This window comes from Convolutriloba macropyga, chromosome 11, assembly GCF_964194025.1.
Source record: "Convolutriloba macropyga chromosome 11, txConMacr16.3, whole genome shotgun sequence".
In the NCBI taxonomy this organism is placed as follows: Eukaryota; Metazoa; Xenacoelomorpha; order Acoela; family Convolutidae; genus Convolutriloba; species Convolutriloba macropyga.
Window position 1 is genome coordinate 25,880,958 of NC_134478.1, and position 21,856 is coordinate 25,902,813.

Here is a 21,856-nt window from a genome sequence, read left to right on the forward strand (position 1 = left end):
AGGCGCCGGTTACTGATATTGGACGATAGTTAGTGGGATCTTCTGTGTTTCCTTGTTTATAAAGAGGTGAGACCAAAGCTTTTTTTGAGGTCAGTCGGAAAAGAAGACTCAGAAAAACACTCATTTATCAGAAAACAGAGAGGCTCCGCAAGGACCAATTGGGCATCTTTCAACGCCCATGCGGGAATTTTTGAAGGACCCAAAGGTTTGTTCACATTAAAACATTTTATTAAATCATGGACTTCTTTACAAGTAACATATTTGAAGAAGAATCTATTTGCATTTCCTGTATCAGCTGAGAACAATGTTTTATCAAATTTTTTTTCTTTCGCCAAAGTATTCCCCCAAAACTGAAAACTTGAAGTTCAAAAGGTTTTCGATGTCTTTTCCGTTCGTAATAAGCTCACCGAAGCTGTTACGCAGAGTGTCTATTACAATTCGTTGTTTTTCATTGTTCCTAACTTCTTGTATAAATTTCCAGCGACTTTTTTCTGTGTTCAGAGAAATAAAGTCTTTTAACAAGGCAGCTTCATTTTCTGATTTGAAATTTTTTCCAGATAGGAACTTATTTCTATTCAGGAAAATTTTCGGTTTGTCATTCCTCACACAAGATTTCAATGGTGCATGCACATTTATTGCTTGCTCGACTATGATACAAAATTGCAACATCATTTCGTTAGCATTTTTTGACATCCAGAAAAGACTCCAATCTGAACTCCGAATATATTCCTGGAAATTTTCTTTAGAATAGTTCTTTGTCGAAAAAAGTTTTTTGATTGGCATTTGTTTCATCATCATTTTTTCGTCTAATATAGCAACTGTTCCGTAATGATCACTATTCAAGATGCTCTCTGTAACAAAACATTTTTTGAAGTTTTCCGTGATTATATAATCAATCAGTGCAGTCTTATTGACACTCTGTCTTGTCCCTATATTTGTGTTACATGACACCAACCCGTACGGAATAAATAGCGTTTCTAATTTTCGTTCTTTTGAAAAAAATCAATATTGTAATCGCCCATTAAAATTATTCGTTTGTTCTCAGCTGCAGCACAGTCAATTCCCAGAGCCAGTTCTGACAGAAACATTTCAGAAAGGTGTTTGGTCGGGCAGTACGAAATATTTATCAAATACTTTTTTTTATTGAACTGACATTCTACCCAGATGCTTTCGAAACGGGATTCCGAGACGGTGGTAAGATCTGAACGTTCTTTAGGTTTAAATGATCTAGGTATATAGAGCAGCAGACCACCTCCACTTGTTTTGTCATGTAATGAAAGATTCATATCTTTTCTGAAACATTGAAAATTTTCACTGCGTACTTCCCAAAAACGCATATCGTCATTCATTTTGAGCCATGTTTCTCTAAAGCCAAAAATTGTGTTTTTTCCCAAATCATCCATTAATTGTTTCAAGGTAGAGTTCTGACCAACAATACTTCTACAATTGAGGGAGAAAATCTTTACATTATTCTTAAAAGACGCGCCTACTGTTTTAACACACTCAGCATATTTCAGAACTGGCCCTGGGTTTTGTTCTACATCTCCACATTGAATCATGATAGAAGCCTTAACTATTAAGACAAAACAAATATTTAATACACGGGAAAAAGAAAGTTAAAGACGAAAAGTCAAATAGGTCAGACGAAAAATCGTTCAACCGAAAAATTGCATAAAAAAGACCAACAGGACTAATATAATTGCTACAAACTTCGTTTGAGAGCAATTAATCAAGTTGGCAAAAAACAAACGTTTGATGGACTAAAATTAAAATTCAGATATTACAGCTGAAGTTAAATAAATGTGTGGTTCTAATAAAAATTACCCCAATGTTCAATTTTACACGGGCAGCATGCAGTACTTTTGTTTTAAAAATTCAAATTTTTAATATGCTCTTGTTCACATCGTCAGGCGTTATCATTGGATCATGCGAAAAGCACTGCTTCGCAACCATCTGTCCGAAGCCAGGTAGCAATTACAGACGAGATAAAACACATTAGTCGATGCAACAACAACTGAAATGTCTAATTTCCAAACGTTTATGGCTATTTGTGGCATAACAGTGATGAGTTTGATCTTCTAGCAACTAACACTGAAGCACAGCAATGCCATTCGTGTAGAAAACGGTACAGGATAAGTCAATCAATGGACATCCAGCAGCTATGGAATAGCAAACTGAGCAGCAAATTGAAGACTTTTTCTGTTTCAAGTGCTGTTCATGTCCTGGACCTTCGACACCCTCCTCCACTGGTAAAGCACTAGACCCTTGAAATTGTCACAGGAATAAAAAAAAAATGCATTCCATTTATTGAGATGAAAATTTTCTGGACTTTGGGATACTTTACATAATTGCCAAATTTGATAAACACATTTTTGATTTATTTTACTGTGATATCAACGACTGGCAACAATGAGACAAACCCTGCTCTGAACAACTCGTGGTTGAAAAAAGAACGATAAGAGACTCTGGACGCTTACAGTAAAACATAACCGAAGAACGGCGGAGGAATTGCTATCAACCAACTGACGAGCGATTGGTTTCTTAAATAGATAGCTGAAGCTTCATGAGGCTAACTTAATTAAGGCGGGGTGAGCGGAATGGCAGAGCACTCCACTCATGCCTCTTCCCGAGAGTATGCGTACGGGTGAAACGAGGCGAGGATGGTGTATGAAGATCACTCATAGCATTAACCACTCGGCTAACAGGCCCTTGTAATCTCCTCTGCTACAATCCATTTTACTTCAGCAACAAACTTTACTTCGAAAACGAATGGGTCCACGAAAATTTAACTACAACTTCGAAAAAATATGACACAAAAGACAAAGAATCTCAAACAACAATTCCAAAATTATTTTAACCAATAAAAATTTGTACACCAATGACGATTCTACAATCCCAAAACAATTGTATCAATCAATTGGGAATCCCATTTTTCCATCTGGCTATGTTCAAAGTCGTCTGGGTTGGATGCAGGAAAAACTCCACAAATGCATCTCGTTCCATTTTCCGAGCAGGACTTGAGTTCCACTGCTTCTGCATACTGTTCCACTGGCGCATGTGTGCTGCAAGTTGCATCTCTACATGGTTCAACTCCTTTGTTAACTCCAACACCGAATGGGATTGACTCGAATTGCTCCCATGGAAACTTGATACTCGTTCTTCGCATTTTGTGATTGCTTCCTCACTGAAAATGTTACAAAATAAAAACATAGCCGGCAAATTGCCGGAAAATAGCCGCCGTTGACGCGCTTGATGCACATCGGGGATTGAAACGGAAAAAGAAAAAAAAGAAGACAAACTGACTGAATTTTTATTTTTTTTCAGTGTCAAAAATTGTTCTAATTTGCTCTAATTGTCAAAAAGTGTTTCAGTTAGATTCTATTACCATACTTAATTCAGCTTCTAAAGTGAAAGCTAATAAGCTTAATACCGATATCAGCTAGCAAACACTCTAATGAACTTTGATAGAGTAAATTTTAATGACTTAATGACCGGGCTTTATCGGTTTATCCCGTCTCTTTTGATTTTGATCTTTTGACTTCGACAATATTCACTACATTGCGTAATTCAATGAGTGAAACAATTTAAAATCCACTCAGTTGAAACAGTGAGTAAGGTAAGTCAGAAGTCAAACGTAAAATTCGTAACTTAAGTAAAACGAAAAACGTGATAACAGGTAAAGAGAATAAAAACATAGCAGGACGAGTCCGGACAAAAAATTCAAAAAATTGTCATTAACCAAACAAAAAACTTTACCCAGAACGAACGAGTGAATGGGGAAAACAATTTCAAAAACAATCAGATCAGAAAAATAAAAAAACAGGAAATCAATGTCAAAATGCCGCATGTGAACAAAAAAAACTAGCGAGAAATGGAAATTTAGATAAAACAAAAAATGGGCCTAAAATTCACTATGAATGGATTGGGAAAACCATTTCGAAAAAAATTCCGATCCAAAAAACCGAAAAAAAACATAAAAGAACAAAGTGAAATTGCCGCATTTGAACAAAACACAAGCGAGAAAGCGAATTTTAGTTCAAACACCGTTTTCTCACTCTACTTTCAAATTAGAGCAAACAATTTCAACGCCGCAAAACCACTCGCTTTTTTGCTCCACTTTCTGCTTCGGCGTGCCCAAAATCACCACTCCAATTTGACTTCAAAAATCATGAAAATGTGTGAACACATCTTTAAAAAAAGACAGCGCCCCAATACAATTCAAATTCTTTGAATTTGAAAATGAGAGCGTCTAAATAATAGCCGTTTGAGAGGCTGCCAGCTGCCTTTAAAACAAAACCAACTCAAGTCGGAAGAATTGCTCTTTAACAGGGTGCTCTAATCTATTTCAGCATAATTCAGTCGGGGGCGGGGTAAGTAAATTCTCTGGGGTGCCTTCCAATGAAGTCATTAGAGGTTATTATATACCACCATAACCACTAAAAAATATAACCACTTGAAATAAGAGATTGATGAATTGAGAGGTAGATATTTAGACCGGTTTCGGTCTTATTCAAGTTGCAGAGCGTAGATAGTTGACATATGGCACTTGTTCAGATTGAGAGTTTTAAATGTGGTGTACCTCAGGGTTCGATACTGGGACCTGTCCCGTTTATTCTCTATGAAAACGACATCCCCCTATTTTGTAAATAGTTTGATGTTATAAATTTGCAGATGACCCAAGCGTAAAAAGCATTGGATGCACAGTTGGTGAGACATAAGAAGACTTGGAAGGCGTAAAAAATTTCAAACAAAGAAGTTGGTAACTAATATGAACAAAAGCGTTAACTGAAACCAAAAAATGAACAAAGAGTACAGCTGCAAACCCTTTTTGCCTTAACGGCACGGCAATCAAATAAAAAAGTTGCAGATAATTAGGAGTTTACTCAAGGTTGTTTCCACCATATCGATTATGTGAAGCAAAAGCGATTATGCGGTGTTACGTCAAATCCGGGACACCAAGTTCCGGAATATCAATTGCTTAAATTTTATTTCAGTAATATTGAGCCTGTCAATCAATATAGTATGCTTGCTACCGGAACACATCACTACTGCCAGCCAAAATTGCAAAAAATCTTTAAATTGATTCATTTTAAAAAACATAACCGACTAACCTCCGAAGAACTGCTCTCGAAAGACTAGTGGAAGCTGGAATCTATTGCAGCCTACTTTTCATTAGAGGTTATTATATACCACTATAACCGCTAATAAAATTTGAAGTGAAAAAATGACACAAATTTCCGGACACTTGACATTTGACTTTTAGTGGTAAACTGCCGCAAATTGAGTTCAGCTGCTGACTTTTAAGAATGGGAGGAAAAGTCAATGGCGCAAATATCACTCGGAAAATCAAAACCGTAAAGCAAAAATTTTGCATAAAAAAGACTTACATAGCCCGCAAATTGCCGGAAAATAGCCCTTGACTCGCTTGACGGACATTGGGATTGAAACAGAAAAAGAAAATATTAAGAGGAAAGCGACACAATTTTTTTGGTGTCAAAAAGCTCTTATTTGGTGTGCAAAGTCTGCATATTAGGTTAGATTCTAAAATTACTCTTCAGCTTGTAAACTGAACGCTAAGCATAATATTAATGCTAGCTAGCAATCACTTCAATGAGCTTTGATAACTTAATGCTAAATGACCGTGCTTTATGTTTCTTTTGATATTGCTCTTTTGACTTGAAATTCAATTGAGTTGAAACAGTGAGTGAGGTAAGTCAGAAGTCAAGCGTGACAATCGTGACTTATGTAAAACGAAAAGCGTGATTGAAAGGTAAACCGAATTTTAAAAAAGCAAGTGCCTAAAGCTTTGTGAGGTAAGTGAGAAAACAAGCGTGACAATCGTGATCGAAAGGTAAGCCGAATTTCTAAAAAAAGCAAGTGCCTAAATAATAGCCGTTGAGAGGCTGACGGCGGCCGTTGAAAGCTTTTACAATAATTGCTTCAAACTTCGTTGAAGCAAATTAAAAGTCAGATAGCTTGAGTGATCTAACATAGCCGGCAGATTACCGGAATAGCTGCGAAAGAATAGACCCGCGTGCCGTATAATAGAGATAGAAACAGAGACAGATCTAAATTGAAAAAAATCGACGCTGCTAAAAAAACTAGGCTAAAAACATTCAGCGATAAATTAGTAAAGCTTGCTAAAATTCATTCCACAGAAGCCTCTTATTAGGGACCTTTACTGCACATAGGAGTTCCTTTGACGTTAAACAAATTCAAATTAAACTACGCAAATAACCAAAAAACTTTTGCTAGAGCGAGTGAGAAATGACGTCACGCGCGCAAATGCCGTTAGTGAGAGGAAGAAGTCATTCAGAAAATTTGACTTTTTCAGCTTTGCTGTGTGAACAAATGTAAAACGAAAAAAGAGCGTCAGACGACGAAACAAAAAACATAGCCGGAAGAAATCCGGAATCGACTCGAAGCGTTAAAATATCGCCAACGAAACCGTAATTGCAGCGGAAGCCACCCCCCGAATTCATGATTCTAATCTGAAAAAGATCGCGAAAGCAAACGGCAGATGATAATCTTAGAAACTAAGTTAAATCTTTTCAAAAAAGAAACCTCAAACTTAAGAATCAGAAGCACCAATAATTACACTTTTAATCGCTGCGATTAAGTCAAAAAACAACACACACATACTGTTCCTTTTTGTTCATAAGCTAGACAACATGATTTCATACTAAATCAAAAATAAAATTGATCATAGGAAAGACATAAGCAGCAGAAGAATATTCAAAGGAAAAAATCGTTTAAATTAATACATAGGCCGGAAGAAAGCTGCAGTAAATAGTCATAAAGAGAAATTTTGGAAGAAACTTGCTATCAAACTCTCAGTATTGCCTTTTGTAGAATGAAATCAATTGCACACCAAAGAAATGACGAAAAACTAAGAAAAAACTGAAATCGTTCATTTTTACAACCGAAAAAATCAATATACCGAAAATAAATTTAGGTGCCAGGACAAAGCTAGAATGATACTAACTAGAATGTCAAGAATATGGGCACAATGTAAGGAACACCGTAACAAAAAGACTCTTGATTTTTGAAAGCTAAAATCAATTTAAAAAATTCAAGAAAAACGAGAATACATTTCATTGTTCAGCATTCAAGACAGTGAAAAGATAACTAGTCATCCGATACAAAGATCTATCCTAATGAGGAGACCAAAAAATGGGAAAAAGCAGAATTCATAAATAAGAAACATTGAAACATTTTGCAAAAAAAATGGTCAAAGAACTTTTAAGTTAAGACTGCCTTTATGAAAAAGTTTTAACTGTTTTCTCAAAACTTATCGCCAAAAAATGATTGAATTATTATTGAAACAAGATTAAAGTCCATCATGTTGCACAAAAAGACTAAATCTAGTAATTAAAACCAAAATACAAAAAAAAACTGAAAAATCGGAAAAAATCTACCAAAATCGGATTCTCAGATGTACAATTTTGTAAAAGAAAAATACATCGAGGTAGAAAGAGGCAGGCGTTGTTTATATGAAATATCAAGAGGAAGTTGCCATACTAACGGATTTTTGGATCTTTTAAGACGGTTAAAAGATCCAAAATGAAGAAATTAATAGAAAAAAAAGCCAAAAAAACAAAAGCCAAAAACTAAAAAATCAAGAATTATGTGCCAATTTTCAACTTGAAAGGCATTTTCAGGCTCTTCAAAACACTGTCGCATCAATTTCTGAGGTTGACATTTCAATATAGTATCAAATAAAATTTATTTCTGCAAGGAACCAAATTAAAAGCAAAAAACTTGGGCCACTTAGACGAAAAAACGGCTAAAAACGGTTATCTATATGTGCATTTCAGTCAAAAACTACTTTTCAAAGTCAAAAAGTCATTCGCTAAACGCAGCGCATGATCAAAACACTTCTCTCGTTTAGCGAAAATCTGTTCACCAAGACAGCTTTTCTCACTTTCGCTTTTAGGTCAAAATGCCGCGTGAACAAATCTACTTCATGTAAAAAAAAATAGCCGGAAGAATTCCGGAAGCGACTCGAAGCGTCAGAACTTCACTAGCAAAACCGTAATAGCAACAGAAGCCAATAACTTTTGTATTAAACCGTTAACTCACTGCCTCCCCAGGTCTGCTCTAAAAATTGGAGAAAACTTAAACCACTGTCACCAAGAGAAACAAAACGCAGCAAATTTTTATATTACTGAAAACGTTACGTAACGTTAAAAAATCCGAAATAATCTGGTCAAAAAACTGATGGTCTGAAAAAAGCTGACAAGGTCATCAATTGCCCTCAAATAATTCATGATTCTAATCTGAAAAAGATCGCGAAAGCAAACGGCAGATGATAATCTTAGAAACTAAGTTAAATCTTTTCAAAAAAGAAACCTCAAACTTAAGAATCAGAAGCACCAATAATTACACTTTTAATCACTGCGATTAAGTCAAAAAACAACACACACATACTGTTCCTTTTTGTTCATAAGCTAGACAACATGATTTCATACTAAATCAAAAATAAAATTGATCATAGGAAAGACATAAGCAGCAGAAGAATATTCAAAGGAAAAAATCGTTTAAATTAATACATAGGCCGGAAGAAAGCTGCAGTAAATAGTCATAAAGAGAAATTTTGGAAGAAACTTGCTATCAAACTCTCAGTATTGCCTTTTGTAGAATGAAATCAATTGCACACCAAAGAAATGACGAAAAACTAAGAAAAAACTGAAATCGTTCATTTTTACAACCGAAAAAATCAATATACCGAAAATAAATTTAGGTGCCAGGACAAAGCTAGAATGATACTAACTAGAATGTCAAGAATATGGGCACAATGTAAGGAACACCGTAACAAAAAGACTCTTGATTTTTGAAAGCTAAAAATCAATTTAAAAAATTCAAGAAAAACGAGAATACATTTCATTGTTCAGCATTCAAGACAGAGAAAAGATAACTAGTCATCCGATACAAAGATCTATCCTAATGAGGAGACCAAAAAATGGGAAAAAGCAGAATTCATAAATAAGAAACATTGAAACATTTTGCAAAAAAAATGGTCAAAGAACTTTTAAGTTAAGACTGCCTTTATGAAAAAGTTTTAACTGTTTTCTCAAAACTTATCGCCAAAAAATGATTGAATTTTTATTGAAACCAAATTAAAGTCCATCATGTTGCACAAAAAACTATTTCTAGCAATTACAACCGAAATACAAACGAAAAACTGACGAAAATCGGAAAAAACTACCAAAACCGGATTAGCATATGTACAATTTTATGGAACAAAATTACATCGAGGTAGAAAGAGGCGTTGAATATAGGAATTAAAAAAAGAAATAGCCATATTAACTGATTTTTGACAAAAAGACGGTTAAAAGATCCAAAAAAGAAGAAATTAAAAGAAAAAAGCCAAAAATTAACTAAAAAATCAAGAATCATGAGCCAATTTTCAACTTGAAACGCATTTTCAGGCTCTGTAAAACACTGTGGCAGCAATTTCCGAGGTTTACATTTCAATATAGTATCAAATAAAACTTATTTCTGCAAGGAACCAAATTAAAAGCAAAAAATTTGGGCCACTTAGACGAAAAAACGGCTAAAAACGGTTATCTATATGTGCATTTCAGTCAAAAACTACTTTTCAAAGTCAAAAAGTCATTCACTAAACGCAGCGCATGATCAAAACACTTCTCTCGCTTAGCGAAAATCTGTTCACCAAGACAGCTTTTCTCACTTTCTCTTTTAGGTCAAAATGCCGCGTGAACAAATCTACTTCCTGTAAAAAAAAACCGAGAGAAAACCAATACTCCTCTTCGAGTCGTAAAAACAGAGAAAACCAATACTCCTCTTCGAGTCGTAAAAAAACCAGGAGCACCGCAATATAGCTACGCTCAGCTTACAGCTTCGCAGCTATAATAATTAAATACTCAGTGTTATCAATATACGAGCTTCAGTTAGACGAGCTTTTAAAATTTGTGCTCAATTCCATATATAAGCGACACAGTGAGCAGTTTTGCCAACAATTGTTCAATTTTCGCTGTATATTATAACACAAGATCTTCTGATTGTAAACTGAGAGCTGAACCTAGATTCCCGAAGAAAGAACATTTATCTGTGAAATACATAGCTACAAAGTTGTATAATAAAATACGGCGAAATGAGGCAAGATATTGATTCGACTATCTGAAAAGACGTCAATATTATTTTTCAATTTGAAGAGCTCGTGTTTACCTCAAAATGATTAACTCGTGAAGAATATCTTAAAAAAGAGCCCACCAATACAATCTAAATACTTTGGATTGTAAAAACCTGTAGAATACTAATACACCTCTTCGAGTCGCAAAAACGTGAGTAAAACCAATATTCGTTGGAGTACTGAAATGGATGTCGCAGATTTGTCAATTTGGTGATGGTGTACCATGAAACGACGAAAAGCTTATCGAATTTTCCGTTTCGTTTATAGCTTCAGTCCATTAGAGGTTCTACAAAAAGTAGAGAATTCATAAACTTTCAAAATGAAATCTAGAATGTAAAACCGATAAATTTTTCTCTACATCCATGGTTTTGTCATTCTTATTCGACTCTGTTCTAGTTGATTTATTATATATGTCGGTTACTCGTAACAAACTTTTTAGAAGAAAGGTTAGTATATTGCGTAGCATCTTAACCATTAGCATCTTAAGCTTTTCTGGTTTCTCAATTCATATGCCGATGAACAATATTGAATTTCAATTACGTTTTTCTTTTCTGTGCGCGCTCGTCTGAAACCCCGATATGACATTGCTCTGCATCGATTTGCAGATTTCTTACAAATTGCATCAAGTCAGCGTACGTCAACAATTCTGTCGACTTTGTACTGACCACAAATTCCTGTTTCGGCATGGTTTTCGGATTGACACTCTTAGTAGACAAAAGCAGCTGTTTGCTATTGAGAGACTCAAGACCAGAACCAAACAACAATCCATCTACATTAAAACTTGATTCGTGAAAAGGTTCATCCTTTATAAAACTGGATTTGTCTGGAATATGTTTCATGTGATCATCTTCTTTTAATTTATCTGAAGTTGTAACTGGGCAACTCTTCTCGTATTCTCTGATTAATGAGCAAATCTTCTGCGCAAAATCGTCATTGTGAGAAATTGCTAGACGTTGTTTTGTTTGTCCGTTGAGTCCCAACCTTCTCAGATCTTCCTGAAAAACGGCTCGAACTCAAGATCAAAATGGCGAAACAAAGACGTTCAGAAGTATTTGTAGTTAAAACATTTTGTTGGAGAGTTGAGCCCGCAATAAAGATACTGCTTACTGTCATTAGGTTATTTAGTCGATCAGTAACGGTTGACCAATTAAACAATCAAGTTCAATTAGTAATAGAAAGAAAGTATTCTAGGAATGTTCACCTTTAAGTGCAGGATAAATTCTTCCATGTCTTTAACTTGAGAAGCAGAGATCTCCAAATGGAGTATCTGTTTGCGCAATCGAGTCTGTTCTTCTTCTAGGGCTTTATATGTAGTCTCACTTCTTTGCTGCACTGTCTGAAGATAGCCCAAAATCTGAAAAAAAAACAAACATTAACGTACAAGCCCTCATGAAAGATATTTTGAAAAATAGTCGGCAGATTGCCGGAAAATAGCCGCGATAGACGCTTGTGGCCTTCCATGGAATTCAAAAACCCACCCACCAGATTGCCGGAAAATAGCCGCCGTTGATTCCCATAACCAAGATTGTGATGGAAAGAAGACAAAAATCTAATGAACAAAAATGATTTTTGTACACAAACACTTGGAAGTGCGAACTATTTTGATGTTATTTTGGAGCTGATCGTACTACTGTTTCGGCGTGAGACGAAACAAGGGCTAGAATCAATACCAAAAAGCATTAGAGATGGTAACTAAGAACAAAGTTAGAGTAACGGGCATCTAAAATTGGGCTTTATGGGTTTAGGCCATTTCTATTTCTGACTTCGTTTATTGATACTGACTCTGTTCATTTTGAATTGCTTTGCTGACCAACTGCTGTCTAAAAACAGTTTATTTAATCAGAGTGAGAGAAGAGTGAAACTAGCCTAGAGAATCAAAAAGATTTCACGCAAAATGTTGAACAAGGTGTGAACTAAAGTGAAGCGCAAAATTTTTTATTCAAAGTAAAAAAATAGGAGCGCTATAATAGCTATCTGAGAATCTGAGGCGGCTATTATCAACTCAAGAAATAAGATAGATAGATTGACCACCAGTTTTTAATACACCACTAGACATTTTGGGTTAGATTCGGACTGTCATTTTTATGAGACACATACGCTCTTTAAGGAAACCCTAATACAGCTTTTTCAAAATTAAAATTCTAAATCGAAAATTCAAGACTCTAATACTCAAGAACAATGACATATACGTTTGGCAATACTTAGAAGCACACTATTGATATTTAACTAGTAAACGTTCATAAAATTTAAAGTTCACTAAGTGAGTTTAGAAGTCATTTTTTTAGTGAGGTAAGTCACGCAATTGACCTAAAAGCAGAACAAATGACGTCCCGCACACAAATTTTAACTGTAAAGCAGTAGAAGTCACTGAAACTGAAAAAGTCAATGGTAGAAAGATTTATCGATGGAGACGGCGGATTAAAAAAAATGATGTCCCCAATAAAAGCCGCTATCGCTTCCCGGCTATTAAAAATTTTGAAGACGTTATGCCACTGAGTACATCAAAAACATAACCAACTAACGTTGGAAAAATTGCTCTCGAACGGATAGTAGGGGCTGTATTTAATTGCAGCCTGCTCCTTGGTGGGGGGTGCAGCCCAAATGTGACCTGTGTAGCCTTCGAGGAGCAAAACCTATAGAATATCTCTAAGCTGAAGATTTAAAAAACAAACAGAACAACGAGAGAAAGCAAAGAACTTAAAAAACCGAGACAAGCAGCTAAGTTTGCAAAGAATTAATTATCTTTCAGAAAAACAACAAAATTAAGACCAATTATATCGAACAGCAGCCAAAACAATGAAAACACAATCGACTACCGTCGGGAGAAGTGCTCTCAAACGAATGGTGAGCGATTGGCTTCCACAGTCATTAGGTACGGTTGAGGAAGACTAGCTTCTAGGGAGGCTAGCACTAGGGGTGAAGTTGGGTGGGGAGTCAAACTCTGAGGACCTTCCTTCACACCCTGAACTTATGTCTCCCAAACAGTTTAGTTGAATTGCATACTTAGAGTATGTTAAGAAAGGCTCTAAGAGCTTTTAATGCCCTCCAGGCCTACCTGTTATGCCGCATTGAGGACAAAAAGTCAAATGGGTGAGACAAAAAATCAAACAAAAAGGACCACAGGACTAATATTATTCATTTGAGAGCAATTTAAAAGCTAATTTGAACGACAAAATTCCCAAAGGTGCTATACAAATTTGAATGCAAAGACAGCTAAGAAACCTGTCCAACATCGCAAAATCGTAAAAATGCTCAACATTGAATATAAAAATCATTTTCTAGCTACTAGTTTGAGTGGACTATTACTAATTTGAGTAGACGATACAGACACCATGAGTTAAAACTAAAAAAAAAATGTTTTGAAAATGCCGCACGTTATAAAACATTGCTCAATTAGCAGTCGTATTTTACACCTACTTGTCTCGATCTATTCCGAAAATGCGACATGAACAGAAAACCATTCTGTTTTCTGTCTGCTTTTCAGCATTTTGAATTCTTTTCATGCATCTCACTTCCTGCTTGTAAAATCCTATCAAAATTAATGCTCGAAAAAAGACGCCCAACCAACACTCCGCGTCGTAAAAAAAATCAAGAGAAGGCCAACAATAGCCCCAGCTATCGCTTTGCGGCTATTGAAAACAAAACATAACTGACTAACGTTGGAAGGATTGCTCTCAAACGACCGGCGCGAGCGGTTGGCTTGGTTAGTAGCTATCCACGGTATAGTGAGGCTAGCTTTAGCTTAATTGAAGGGGCGTGAGGTAAGCGCAGCAGGGGGAGGGGGTGCAGTGCAGGGGGAGGGGGTGCAGCGAGGGGGGACAGCAGTGCTGGGGCAACGGTGGGTGGGTGGTTTTTGGCTGTAAGGGCGCTTACGGCCTGAATGTGCACGGCTGGGGATTGAGAGGGGGTGAAGTGGGAGGGTGGCTGATGTGGGGGGGGGGGGTTCAATTTCAAAGAACCGCCCCTCACACCAAAAGTATAGGTCTCCAAAACAGTTTCTGTTAATCGCATACTTGGAGACTAGTGAGCTGAAAGGCTCTAAAAAAGCACTTAATGCCCGCTGGGCGCTACCTGTTTATCCCGTTTTTCAGGACGAAAAGTCAAATGAGTCGGACGAAAAATCTGTCAAGCAAAAAACCGCACTAAAAAAGACCAACAGGACTAATATAGTTTCTACAACTTTCGTTTGAGAGCAATTAAACAAACATAAACCGACAAATGTCGGAACAATTGCTCTCGAACGAAAGTCGGGTAGAAAACTTTTAACCCCGCCGGGATTCGAACCACTGACCTCCCGATCTATCACCAGATGCACTGATCACTCGGCTATCAAGCCCTTGTTTTTGCTTTGCTGTAACCGACTTTATGTTAGCAACAAGCTTTACTTTGGAGTGAGAGCAATAAAAATCACTCAAACATGAAGAACGAAAGCGTGAAAAAGTCACTTGAGAAGTCAAAGAATGTTCTAGAAGAAAAGCCCAAAATGGTCAAGCCAAAAATTTGCATAAAAAAGACCAACACGTTTACAATAGTTGCTATGAACTTCGTTCAAGAACAATTAATAAAGCCTCTTCGGGTTGTAAAAAGATACTTCTCAAATACTCGTCTTCAAGTCTTAAAAAGACAGCGCTCTAATAAAATTCAAATTCTAAGAACCTCCCTTGACAATCACAACCTCCCAATCACAACGAAAACTGCCCTTCACACCATGCTCAGTTTAGCTGCGTACAAAAGGCAATGGAAGCTACTCCGATCACCAAGATACGCATCACAAAACGTTAAACTGATCAGACAACGACCCCATAAAGAAAGAAAAACGCGACTCAAATAAAAGAACAATACATCGTTAGAGCAAGTAATAAAATGAGAACATCCGACATAATACGAAATATTAGTCATACAATTGGACACTTCCGCATGTTCAGTTTAACGACACTAAGGCCCAAAACTGAAGACTTGAGAAACTGTTTACCTTCCTCATAAGTTCCTTTGACCTTAAACTAATTCAAATTGAACTTAAAATTTAAAGCGCAAAAGTCATTCTATTGAGTGAGTTAAGTCACGTATGATCAAAATCTAATCACGCAAATGACCTAAAAACGAGAGTAAAAAATAACGCCATGCGCACAAAAGCCGTTAGTGAGAGAAAATAAATCAGAAAAATTGACTTCAGCTTTGCTGTGTGAACAAAGGAAAAACAAAAATGCGTTAGACGACGAAACAAAAAACATAGCATGACAAGTCCCGAAATAAAATCTAAAGAATCGAATGACAAACTGAAAACTGATGTATCTGACCAGCAGCTCAACTGAACAATGACAGTCAAAAAGAAATAGTCTCAAGAGTTGAGCAACCAAAAAGTTCAAATAAACTAAACAAAACATCAATGCTAAAACTCCTAAAACTTTTACTCTGGAAGGCAATACTTGATCCTTTCAATGATACCCAATAAAAATGACACAATTCAAAGAATTTTCAATGACTCAATTGAAAAACAAGACATAGAATGGACTATGAATGGATTAGGAAAACCATTTCAAAAATCAACAACTAAAAAACTGATAAAACAGTAAAATTCGATGTCAAAGTGCCGCAAGTGAACAAAAACTACTAACGAGAAATCGAAATTTTGTACAAACACCGTTTTCTTATTCTACTTTGAAATAAGAGCACAAAGATTTCAGTCTCAAATGACAGGCGACGCAATTTAATTCAGGCTCTGAAGAAATTTCCTTATGGGTGATACCCAATAAAAATGACACAATTCAAAGAATTTTCAATGACTCAATTGAAAAACAAGACATAGAATGGACTATGAATCGATTAGGAAAACCATTTCAAAAATAAACAACTAAAAAACTGATAAAACAGTAAAATTCGATGTCAAAGTGCCGCAAGTGAACAAACATACCCGGCAGATTGCCGGAAAATAGCCGCCGTTGATTCCAATAAGCATGACTGGGATTGAAATAACAGAAGATATTGAAAAAAAAAAGATTTTCGTACAAAAAAATTTTTTTAAGTCCGATTTATTTTGATGGCATTTCGTAGTTGAACATACTTCTGTTTCTTAGAGAGAGGCTACAGGGGCTACTATCAAAAACAATCAGCATTAGAGAGAGGTAACTAATACTTATAGGACCGACGTTCAAATAGCGGGCATCTAAAATTGGGCTTTATGGGTTTATCCCGTTTCTATTTCTGACTTCAATTTTTTATACTGACTGTTCATTTTGAATTGCTTTGCTGAGCAACTGATGTTCAAAATCACTTTTAGCAGAAAGAGAGAAGAGAGAAACTAGCCTAGAGAAGTCAAAAAGATTTCACGCAAAATGTTGAAAAGGCGGCAAAATGAGGTAAAGCGAAACATTTTTTTATTCGACGAAGTAAAAAAAAATAGGAGCGCTAAAATAGCCGGCTGAGAAGATGAGGGCGGCTATTAAAAACTACTAACGAGAAATCGAAATTTTGTACAAACACCGGTTTCTTATTCTACTTTGAAATAAGAGCGCAAAGATTTCAGTCTCAAATGACAGGCGACGCAATTTAATTCAGGGTCTGAAGAAATTTCCTTATGGGTGCGAAAACATCAATAGATGGTAGGATCCGAACACCGACCTCCGGAGTCCGATTTCGTCACCTCGACAGAGGCATTAGCGCAGTATGTTGGATATGAAATGGGTTTGGCTCAAGACAACCGATTGATATTTTTTTCACCTAGTAACACCTTATATTCAAAGTATAGACACTTTTCTTGGAATTTGAGTGTTCATGAAATAGTTTACATTATAGTTTACTTTATAGAAATCACTCAAAAATCAAGAAGACATGCGTGAAAGTCACTTGAGAAGTCAAAGAAAAAAAAGCACAAAACGGTCAAGCGAAAAAGTTGCATAAAAAAAGACGCACACGTTTACTTTAATTGCTTCTCATTCGAGAGCAATTAAAAATCGTTATCTGCCCATTGAGCAATTAAAAATCGTTATCTGCGTATTCAAAAACTGCGATTATGACTTATCTTGCACATGTTACCTTAGGTGTAGATGCAGTTTTTTTAATGATTTTTGTTCAATTGTTGCTTCTAACTTTCTAACTATTTTTACCTAATTTGTATCATTTTTATCATTATGCTACCATTCTATCAACATCGTGTATACCCTTAGAAAGTAATTGAAGTCTTATAATACAATAAGAATCATTAAAACGTGTTAGCAGGGCAACTTCTGAACTACACTTCGGATAAATTTTTATTGACTACACAAAGAACTCGGCCTCGTAGATGTTAATTGATGGATGGATAAATAGATAGATAGGATAGATATAGTGTATCTCTACTCCTCAGGCTCCATCGCAGCCAGATACACATTACTTGCGAGGATAAACATAACCGACTAACGTCGGGCGAATTGCTCTCAAACGACCGCGAGCGGTTGGCTTCGTTGTGCACTGGGGGCTGATGTGGGCAACACTGGGTTGGGGGGGGGGGCAACAGCGCGGTGGGGATGGGGGTCAACGGGGGGGGGGGGGGGGGGGGGGTTCTCAACCTCTCAGAACCGCCCTTCACACCATAAGTATAAGTATAAGTCTCCAAAACAGTTTGAGCTGAAACAGAGCTGAAAGGCTCTAAGAGCACTTAATGCCCGCTGGGCGCTACCTGTTTATCCCGTTTTTGAGGACGAAAAGTCAAAAGCGTCAGACGAAAAATTGGTCAAGCGAAAAATCGCATAAAAAAAGACCAACAGGACTAATATAATTGCTACAAACTTCGTTTGAGAGCAATTAACAATGGTTTTAAAGCGACTAATAATAAGACCTGGCAATTTAATCTAACTATTGAGCCGGAAAAGGTGAGACAAGCCTTTGAGAAATTGCCAATGATTTGAAAACTAAGTGTGTTACAAATTTATAATTTTATATTCCGAGAGCTCTAATGAGAGAACTACTGTGATAGATTCGCAGTTCCCAAAAATGACGGGTTAGGACAGCAATGATTTTGTTAACCGTTTTCCTCACTAACCTTATTCTGCTGGTCAATGAAATTGCCGAGACGATCTTTCTTCATTTGTGCAGACATGTTTTGATGGGTAGAGTTACAGCTGGCAGAGATGGCAGTTGTAAGCTCGTTCAGTATGTTCAATTTCTCCGCTACTTCAGATTTTAGCGACCGCTGCTGCTCTCTTAGATGCAGTATTTGACTCCTAAAACGGTTGTAAGAAAATATTATATTTAAAGCAGAAAATAACTCCCCATTTACAAAACGATAGTATAAAGTAAACTATTTCATGAACACTCAAATTCCAAGAAAAGTGTCCATAATTTGAATATAAGGTGTTGCTATTCTACAATTGGTGAAAAAAAGCAAGTTTTTATCAATAGGTTATCTTAAGCCAATACCATTTCATATCCAACATATTGCGGCTAAAAAGACCAAAAGGGCTCAATGAATTAATCTACACATGCTTTGAGGGCCACCGATAATAAAATAAACATAGCTGGCAGATTGCCAGAAAATAGCCGCAATAGATTCGTAGATCGGCAGTCTAAAAAAACAGTAAAAAAGACAGACCAAAAAATTCGTCTTTTCATTGAAGGCTGATCTGTTATAATTTGATTAAAAATCTGTATAAGTTATTGCTGCCTCTATTAGCTGATCTCAAATAACCTTCATTTAGAGTGACACACACCCATTTGACCTTATCTCTTTGAATTAAAGTAAATAAAAGTCAATTTCAAAGTGAGGAAGTCATTTTTGAGAGTGAGGTAAGTCAAGTGTGACCAAAAATTTAATCACGCGCATGAACAAAAAAACTCGCTCCACTAAGAGCGAAAAATGACTTCACACATGCAATTCAGTTTAAATTGCATGAACGAATGAACAAAAAGTGGCTGTGACGTCATATGGTCGTAACAAAAATCATGACCACGAAATAAAAAACATAGCAGGACAAGTCCTGACGTACAATTCAAAGAATTTTCATTGACTAAACAGAAAACTAGACCTAGAACGGACTATGAATGGATTGGAAAAACCATTTAGAAAAAATCCGATCCAAAAAATCGAAAAAACAGTAAAAATCAAAGTGAAATTGCCGCATGTGAACAAAAAACCACTAGCGAGAAAGCGAATTTTTGTTCAAACACCGTTTTCTCACTCTACTTTAAATTTGGAGCGAAAAAATTTCACGCTGCAAAACCACTCGCTTTTTCGCTCCACTTCCTGTTTCGGCGTGACCAAAATCACTACTCCAATTTGACTTCAAAAATCATGAAAATGTGTGAACAGATCTTTAAAAAAAAGACAGCGCCCAATACAATTCAAATTCTTTGAATTGTAAAAAACCAAGAGAAGGCCAATAATAGCCCCAGCTATCGCTGTGCGGCTATTAAAAAAATATGGCCCGCACCTGTTATCAATCCCACAATTTCAAGTCGCGGGTAGGGCAGAAAAGGTTTAAAGTTGAGAATTTCAGCTGATCAGAGTTAGCTAATATACCGTAATAAGAGGGAGCTGGGTCGATCGACCACTTGACAGGACTCAGCTAATCCATCAATCGCCTCTCCGGAAATCTGAGATAGCTCAACGTTGAACGAATGGCTTCTCAGATCTTTCTTCAACCGAGACAACGCTGATCGGAGACCACCAGTTGCAACATGTTGTTTAACTTTACGCTCTAGTAGCTGGCCGTACCTGAAAATCACTGGTAGCAATGAATTATTTGAGGTTGCCGTTAAATTATATTACGTACTTTGGTAAGTATCCATCAGAGCAGGTATACGCAGATCAACTGAATTCTTCATAAAGGGTAGTTTTGATTGACAAGCATACTGACTGAAAACGCCTTTATCACGAATTCATTCAATTTAATTCAATCGAGCCAAATGTTTTAGGTTGTTAAGCAAATTCAGCAGCTAAAAGGAGAAAATTATCGAAACTTGAGCTCGATATAAGTACTTTTTGCCCCCCCCCCCCGTTTTTGCGTCCTGATTATTTATTTGTGGAGTGCACGTGGAATCTATTTGTGGCTATTCGGGCTATACGAAGATCTTTATATCAGTTCTCCGGTGAGATCCTTCCTTTTCTAATACTTTTTACGTATTTGTTGCGGCGGTTGCCATAGACTTCATTCGTCAGGAGTCACAACATTTGTCCCACCCCCACCCTCCAAGTAAGCTTCCTGTGGTGGCTGTCCCCCCAAGTTTTCTGAGGCGGTTTGCCTGTGAAAACAATTGTCCCAAATTATTCCCCAAATCGCGTTCTTCATTCACAAGTCGGAAAAGGGAAAACAAAAAGATACCAAAAAAGTGAGTTTTTCTTGCGGTTCTTTCAATTTAAATTGCAGAGATTATGGTTTCACGATAGACACGAATCGAGATAAATTAACAAACACCCAGTTAAATTTGATTGAAACCGGAAACCGCTTATTTATTCACTGTTTTTGCGTCCAATTGTTGTTTACCATGCACAACACACTTAGTTCTGAGCAAGCTGATCAGCTTGATACAACAAAAAAGATCCAGACAGTTTTCGAATTCGCCGAGTTCAGTGATAGCGAAAACCAAGAAATCCCCGACGAGTATTTCGTCCATAAGAACACTGAAATCTGGATTCCTGGTCACGATAAAAACATATACAAAGCAAAACTCCTATTCAGTTTGGATTTATCTGCAATTGGCAGAAAAACTCAAGCAGCATACAGTTATGACCGATGAGGTTTTAAGAGATGTACTCAATTCTCTAGCAGAGCTGTGAGAACTCAAAAAAGCGAACATCAAAAATGCAACAAGGTTACTTGCAGACAAAAACGGAACGAGTGTTCTTAAGCCTTCTGATTTAATAGACGGAAGAACTGTAACCGAAATTCTGCAAGAAAAGCACCCGAAAGCTTCACTATTATTTGAGGGGACATTCAACATATCAGAACTTCCTCCTCTGGAAAGACTGAATATAACGAGTAGTACCGTTGAAAAACAAGCCCGGAAACTTTTCGGTAGTTCAGGACCCTCTGGATCAGACGCCAACCACTGGTTTGATGCGTGAATTAGGTTTGGCCTCGAAAGCTCCAGATTGAGAGACCTAGTTTCTCAGCTAGGAAATTTGTTCGCAAACGAAATCATTTCGTGGCGTAAAATCAAAGCCTTGTTCTCATGTCGATTGCATTAGATAAACAGACAGGAGTCAGGCCAATCGGCATTGGTGAAACTTTGCGAAGATTACTCGGTAAAGCAGTAGCCGACTTAACTGGTGATGACTTGGCGTATGCGCTTGGATCAGAACAGCTTGCGGGTGGAGTGTCATGTGGAATTGAGGGATCGATTCATGGACTTCGAGAGCTGTTTGAGAAAAAGTCCTCCAATGGTTTTGGTCTGTTGCTGCTTGATGCAAAAAATGCATTCAATTCTATAAACAGAAGTTCCGCACTTCTAAACGCTAGAACCCTTTGGTCCAGAGCTTCCACTTTTCTGTACAATAGTTACCAGGAAAGCTCTAAACTTGTGCTGAGCAATACTGATGTTTTTATCCGCAGCGAAGAAGGGACAACTCAAGGCGATCCTCTTTCAATGCTGTTTTATGGTGTTGCTCTATTGCCTTTAATACAAAAATTGCACAACCCGACGAAACATAAACAAAGTTTTATGCAGATGATGCCGCGGCTTGTGCAAAGTTCGATGACTTAAAACAGTGGCTGCAACAAGTAGTTG

General features: G+C 36.8%; 1 protein-coding gene across 2 annotated transcripts in view; it reads right to left on the bottom strand.

Moving 5' to 3' along the window:
* Positions 1-2,770: 2,770 nt before the first annotated feature.
* The window catches only part of LOC142349773 (uncharacterized), a 102,385-nt gene continuing 83,299 nt past the window's right edge, over positions 2,771-21,856 (bottom strand). Inside the window, exons 6-10 of one of the 2 annotated variants that reach the window (XM_075401537.1) lie at positions 19,650-19,844; positions 18,174-18,354; positions 11,358-11,510; positions 10,697-11,151; positions 2,771-3,184 (exon numbers count right to left, since the gene is read on the bottom strand). In XM_075401537.1, coding sequence (XP_075257652.1) covers positions 2,914-3,184; positions 10,697-11,151; positions 11,358-11,510; positions 18,174-18,354; positions 19,650-19,844 — 1,255 coding nt within the window. In that variant the 3' untranslated portion in view covers positions 2,771-2,913. The remainder of the gene's footprint in view (positions 3,185-10,696; positions 11,152-11,357; positions 11,511-18,173; positions 18,355-19,649; positions 19,845-21,856) is intronic. The other variant, XM_075401538.1, reaches the window with a different exon arrangement.